General features: G+C 54.6%; 1 protein-coding gene across 1 annotated transcript in view; it reads right to left on the bottom strand.

Moving 5' to 3' along the window:
- Window positions 1–6,766, bottom strand: part of CTDP1 (CTD phosphatase subunit 1) — a 36,760-nt gene extending 29,994 nt beyond the window's left edge. Inside the window, exon 1 of the mRNA XM_030887296.2 lies at window positions 6,677–6,766. Within this exon, the coding sequence (XP_030743156.1) occupies window positions 6,677–6,687 (11 nt within the window). The 5' untranslated portion in view covers window positions 6,688–6,766. The remainder of the gene's footprint in view (window positions 1–6,676) is intronic.
- Between the last annotated feature and the right edge of the window lie 136 nt (window positions 6,767–6,902).

Below are 6,902 nucleotides of genomic sequence, written 5' to 3'. Positions count from 1 at the left end.
GCAGGAAGGGCTTCTGCTGTGAAGGCACCACAGCTGTGTGGGGGCTGCCCAGAGCAGATTGCCCTGTAAGCCCCTCTTTCCTCACGAGGTGACATGCTCACAGGCCCAGAACCCAGGACTGTGCGGGTGTCTGCCTAGTGTGCGGGCCCTGCACCACACAGACACCCCTGTCTCACTCTCCATTGCGCCTGTGGGGGGAAATGCATGGGCAGGTCCTTGTGGGTCTGTCTCTGGGCCTGCTCAGAACCCCTGCATGCTCTGCCTCCATGGCTGCAGAACCATGGTGGGGCCACATGCCACCTGGGAATGAGCAGAGGACAGCAGGGGCACAAGGCCAGCAGCCACTCTGGAAGGTGCTGCTGGTCCCCCCACCCCCACCCCACCCCCCACGCCCTGGAAATGCATCCCACATGGCTCCCCTTAGCCAAGGCCACAGCCCCCTTGGCAGGGTTTCTGAGACTGTCTATGTAAGGGCAAGTGGCTTCCTCTTCCTCTCCCGGAACAGCTGGTGGGCTTGAACCACTGACCACTCTCTCTGGGGCTGGCCCGAGTGAGGGAAGTCCCCTCTGCAGAAGGCTGGCCAACATGATTCACAAGCCCCAAGCCCGAGACGACGTAGCCCTGGCCTGGATCAGACCACATGTCTACCACAGGGCATCCTGGCTCTGACCAGCATATTTGGTGTGTGGGGGGTGGGGGGGAGTGACGTCATGTCTGCAACTTCTCAGAAAACAAACACCGGTCTGTGAGAGAGCAAAGCCTGGGGATGTGGTATTCTCGTACGAGAATTCTCTGTAAGGCTCTAGCAGCCTGTCCCCAAGCCTGAATGCGTGCCTGCCCCCAAGCAGTTAACAAGAAAAAAGGGTCTGCTTTGTCTGGAAGCCCCCTAAAGGTGGCAGCTCAACCCCACACCCACTTCCCAGCTCAGAACCTGGGGCAAGTCAGGGTCCTTGGGCTCAAAAGCAGCAGCTGCAGTGATCATGAACAGTCAATTCCAGATAACACTGCAAGGCGCTTCAAAAAGCTCCAGGAAAAGTGGAATCAAGAGATCACGAAAATTTCCCAAGAGCTCTTTGAAGCCTCCCTGGAGGCATAAGATGGAAGCTGGACCACTTCTGTAGCCAGATAGTGGAGGGTTTCATGCAAATTAACTTCAAAGGAAACCTGGCCTTGGAGATAAAGCTGAGAATGCAGCAGCAGCAGTATGTTCAGGCAGATGGGCTTCCAGGGCTTTATCCACACAACCAACTCAGGGACCACCTACAGCGCAAAGGAACCACAACCCAACCCGTCACAGATCTACGCCCAGAGAGCCGAGGGGAGAGAAGGTTCAGTTTCCCCCAAACTGGAAAAACCAAGATAAAACCCAGCAAAAGTACAGCTTAACAGTTTAGTGGCTTCAACTAAGCAAGTTCACAATCCACTAAGTTTGAGAATTCGCTGCCCGTTAACTAGTCCTGACATGACAGAAGGGCGAACGATGGAACCGAAGCACCCCACCACCTCACCAAGATCCGGGAGATCAGGATCAACAGTACGTTCTTCGCGTGGAGGATCCAGCTAATGAACTGTGTTTAGACCCTCAAACACCACTTCACTGCAGAACACTAACAGGCAGCGCCCTGGCAACATCTGAGCTAACCACGAGGGCAGCAGTCTGAAGCCACCGTCTGCGGAGAAAGCTGAGGCCTCCCGCCCAGAGAGCTCGTCTTGGACACCCACAGGGGAGCTCTACCCTGTCCCAGAGGGTCACTGTGAGTCAGGGAGTGAACACAGGCACAGATCTTAGGTGGTATCTACTCAGAATGTTTTATTATAGTTTCTCTAAGATCTTAAACTCTAAAACCCACACAATCACAACTGTCTTCGTGTCCGTAGAATTCCTCTTCCGGCTGCTGCCTCAGAGCGTGCCCTCTGTGGCACACACCCTTTCAGAAAGACGGGAAGGGTAGCCGAACACGGTGTTACCCATAAGGAGTCCCCCCATAAATCAGCTTTGGGGGGGCTGGCACTTACCCTGGCCACCCAGACAGCCCTGGCTGCTGCCCGCCCTATGTAGGAGCCCGGGTGCTGGGACATCTCGAAAACCCACTGGGGCGGTTCTACCCTGTCCTACAGGGGCGCTATGAGTCGACATTGACTGGATGGCAGGGAGTTGGGCTTTTGGTTTGGGGCACTGTGTGTCCCTCAGTGAATGATGAGACTGAAAAGCAGATGCAGTGGGGAGAACTCACAGTGCTGACAGGTGGCGCCATGGTAGTATTTTCAAACCCAAATCCACATGTGACCAAGCAGACACAGCATTCATGGGCCCCACTTCCCTACTCCTCTACTTGTGGGAGACAGCAGGATGTTACAAAGTGAACAGAGTGTATCCCCCGACAAGCACACAGTGGACACATACTATCCTCACAGAGCTTAGACTCCTGCCTGTAAGTGGGCTCAGACAGGATCCCATCACACACCAAAGTGAAGGCCTCTCTGTTTCAAATTAATTCCTATGAAGTACCTTTTGCCTGAGACAGATGGCCACCCCGCTTGGACATGGGGGTGCGGACAAGCACAGCAAGGCCCCGCTCCAGCCCCTGGGAGTAGGCAGGAGCTGTTTCTGAAGGAACCCTGGCCACAAGGTGCCCCTCATAGCAGACAAAGGGACCTCCTTCTTGACAGCACTCCTCACTGCCCAGGGAATGTTCTCAATGCCTTGACGGGCCTGGCACCCTGGCCACAGTGCACACAACACCACGGACAGCAGCCACTCTCAAGACACCCCAGTCTCACACGAATCCAGTTGGTCACAAGTAATCAACTCTGATTAAAACAGAGGGGGCGGACAGGGGGCCCACAATGCCCATATACCGGGGTTGAAATGCATCACAAACCCACGTCAGGCCCCAGCCAATAATTCCTCCAAATCCCCAAATCAGTAAGCTTAATGAACTTTATTCAGAGATATTATACTTCACTCTTTAAAAATTATATTTCTTAAAGCTCCACTGTGGAGGGGTGGTGGTGGTGTGAACCAAGATGAAAGAATGGGCTGGGAAAACAAACTCCACACAAAACCAGAAACAAGGCTGCAAGCCACCAAAAGGCTGGACGAGCCCAGTCGTGGGAGGTCTGGGGTCGAGGCGGCAGTGTGGACCCCAGAGCCAGCACAGCAAGGTGGGCACTGCTGTCCTCAGGGCATCCTGGTGTGTGTTGGCATCCAATGTAAAAAAGGCGTAGGGCACAATAAGATTTCACAGCCTCCTGGACCCCAAACGTTCCAAAGTTATGCAGCTGGATGAACCCAGAAACTATAATCCTGAGATCTTCAGTCCCCCTGAAGTCTTCCTGAGATCGACCAAGCAACGCTTCCGTGTCTAGTTAAAGGAAGAGAAAGTGCTCACAGCATGTCCTGCGTGAAGCTGCTGTAAGCGCCCAGGGCAGCGCTGCAGCCTCTTCCATGAGGATACCGGCGACAATGCATGTTTTGCTGTGCGTGTTCCCAGCAGCTAGATACATTGAGTTTTCATGCCACCACGCAGAGAATTGTCACCAGTCCTCCCCCAAGAACGTTCCGTAGAGTCAGTAATGTTCCTAACAGGAAACATTCTAGAGGAAAGACTTTCTCCTAACACCCTTCTGTAGTTTGCAATAACGACCCTAAGCGTCACCAAGAAGACCAAGCAGAGGTCAAAACAAAACTCAGGGATGCAACAAGTGCCCAAGCACCGATGGCTGTGAGGGCCTGGCTTGGCCCAAGCATAGCCTTTAGACTCCCAAGTCTTAGACGCCCCCGTGACTGCACACTGATCAGTCAGTGGAGGGCGAGACATGGATCCTCTGATGAAGCCACAGGGCAGACTGGACCCTGGCTGTGAGGAGCCCATGCAAGGGAAGGAACCCTATCAGGGCAGAGGCATGAGCAGACACCCAGAGGAGGGCCAAGCGCAGGGCCTCGACTGCCCTCATCAGCGCCTTCACTGGGTGAGGGACGCAGCGCCGATGGCAGGGCTGATGCCAGGACTGGTCCTAGTCCCAGCAGCCATCCATAGGCAATACTGCAGTGGAGGAAGAGAAAAGCGAAACCAGTTTCTTCAGGTACAAGTGCTGCGCATGGAAGCGGCAGGCTGAGAGAGCTGTGTCTTAAGGTCCCTGTGTCGCTGGCTGGCACCAACTTATGGTTCCTCAACCACAGCAGAAGGAACCGCTGCCTGGCCCTGAGTGCCACCCCCCCACCCCCCAGCTGCTGTACCTACCCACCAAGTCTCCAGTTTGCCAGGCCTGCACTCGGCACACATGACAGCCTCTGCTCACCAGCCACTTGTTCTGAGGTGTCCAAAGTAACATGAAAGCAACAATTCCTCTGTCTGCCCAGTTTCCGAGCAAGTGAGAGGAGACTGGGTCAGGTGCAGCTCAGTCACCTTGCTTTTGAGGAGGGTCAAGAGGCCTTTGCAGCAGATTTTCCCAACGTATGTCATCTGGGTTCTTGACGGCTGCTTCATATCCACATAGAAGAAAGTTGGTGATGTTTCTTCTTCACGTTTATGTGTATAAACCACATCGACAGCTGCAGTCTTCGATCCTTGCCAAGTCCTTCAAGCTGTCTTCATTTCTGACAAGGGCGTGTCATCTATGTGTTGCAGGTGGTTAGTGAGTCCTGATGCTGTTTTTCTTTGGGGACCCTGGTCTCTCCCAGCTGTCTGTGCAGCACACAATAGCATCAGGAGGGTAGGAGACAGCCCTTCGGCACAGCTTGTCCAGTCCTGAACCTTGAAGCAGCGCCCAGGGCTTCCACTGGGCAATTCTTGGTTCAGTTGGTTCCAACTAAGAGCGACCCCGTGCACAACAGAATGCAACACCGTGTGATCCCGTGCCATTCTCATAGTCCTTGTTACATTTCAGCCCGCGGATGCAGCCACTGCATCAGCCTCATCAGCATCTTCCTCCCCTCGGCTGTCCTCCAGGGACGTCAGTTGTGGCTGACACAGAAAGGCCGGAAAAGGCCCAGATTTGTAAAATGTGAGTGAGTCAGACTGATAACCAGAATGGACAAAATCATGGGAAAAGCAACCCACCTCTTGGAGGGCTGACCTTGGTGCCTGTCTGAGGTGGGGGCACCAGTGTTGCTCTGGCTGTTCTCCGCCTGTTCTAGGGCCGTAGCACGCAACTGAGCTGGTCCCAGCACACCCACTTTACGAGCCCGAGTGTTCTAACTATGCTGCCTTGGTCATGCTGAACTGGTTCTAACCAGCTTGAGGCCCTGGGACCTCCTTGTTTCCACAACAGCCCTGGGACAGGCCCTTACACATATGCTCAATGTCATGTTTTGGAACTCCTACTCTTTGAAATGTTATCCAGGGTTTGTTACAACCCAGTCAGCCGCCTCTGCAGAGCAAGCCTCTTTCTAGTGTTCTTTGTGTGTGGTCAAGCTCCACCTGAAACAGCAAGAAAAGGTCTCATTTCAAATCCTCTTCTGAATCAGGCTTGAGCACGTGGCAGTTCCATGACAAGGCAGGGCTACAGTCATTTTTTAATGGCCTTCAGCAAAATTTTGCTAGCACATGAAATTAAGGATCATTTCCGCATCCATTTGATCACCTTTCTTTGGAATGGACGTTAATGTGGATTTTTTCCAGCCAACCAGTCTTCAGAATTTTGTGGCATTAACCAATCCTTGCTTCCAGTACAGTCATCTGTTTTGTTGAAGCAGCAAACTGCATACTGTCAAATGAGAGGGGGGAGGGGAGGAAAAGAGGGCCTCTTCTGTGGACATGCCAGCATCCTACAGGTGCTGCTGTGTCCGTGACCTCACACAAAGATGAACTCAATGTCACAACCCAGCAGCACTCCTCAGAATGCTCACATACCTGTACAAACGTGCACAGGTGTGACATTGTGAGTGGAGCATTTAAAACTCAGGCAAGGCAAAATGGTGAGGGGCTTCCTCTGGCTCTCTGTGGCCTGTGGGTGAGCAGTACAGGGTTCAGTGAATTCTCAAGCCGCATGACTGCTTTTGCTGTCCCTTCAATCCAAGGAGATACAACATTCACGACTGCTGTAAGACCCTCAAAATTTCAAACACCAACAAGCCAAAACCACTCACTGCTGCAAATGTAACATCCCGGCCAGTGCCCATTTTCCACTGGTGAGCAGTCTTTCCTAGTGCTCTGGGACACTTGTAGCAGTAAACACAGACCAGAGGAATGGCGCACTCGGTGGTGTAAACGATCTGACACACAGGCCAAACTAGCGGTGAGGGTGGGCAGGGAGCACAGAGGAAGGACCCCAGCTCTGGAGCCAGTAGGCAGGATCCTCAATCCTGCAGTTTCTCACAATGGAAACAACTGCGGGGACCACGTGCACGCGCCAAGTCAGCCCCAAGTCGTCGCATGAGGTTACTGGTCCGGTGCGAAATGGCATGAAGCTTTTACAACGCTTGTCACAATGATTACAGCCTTGATGCAGAGTTAGGCGCGCACCCCAACAGTTTCCATTCCAACAGGGATGTTAGGTGGGGGAGGGTGGGACACGAGGTCCACCGCCCCCCACCCCCCTCACTTGGAGACAAGACTACCGGCTGGCCGGGCTGCATGCCCAGTTCCCACACCACGCCGGTGTGTTTAGACCCCGACCTGCCCCCGGCGTCCCCTGGGCACCCCCAGTTACCCCGGCTCCCCACCCTACTCACCCAGGGGTCATCAGCTGGCCGGGCTGCGCGCACAGCTCCCGCACCACGCCAGCGCGCTCCGACCTCAGCCTGCGTCCAGCAGCCCCCGAAGCCGGCGCGGCGCGGGGCTGCCCAGCGGCCGGAGCCCCGGAAGGCTCGGGTGCGCACACGGCCAGCACCGAGCCGATGCGCACGGTCGTGCCCGCCGCCACCTTCCACTCCAGCAGGCGCAGCGGCGCGGGTCCCG

Source organism: Echinops telfairi, unplaced genomic scaffold (genome assembly GCF_000313985.2).
Source record: "Echinops telfairi isolate 266 unplaced genomic scaffold, ASM31398v2 ScPeMD7_7400;HRSCAF=8409, whole genome shotgun sequence".
Lineage (NCBI taxonomy): Eukaryota > Metazoa > Chordata > Mammalia > Afrosoricida > Tenrecidae > Echinops > Echinops telfairi.
The sequence above is the reverse complement of the archived record's forward strand: the minus strand, read 5'-3'. Positions and strand labels throughout refer to the sequence as shown.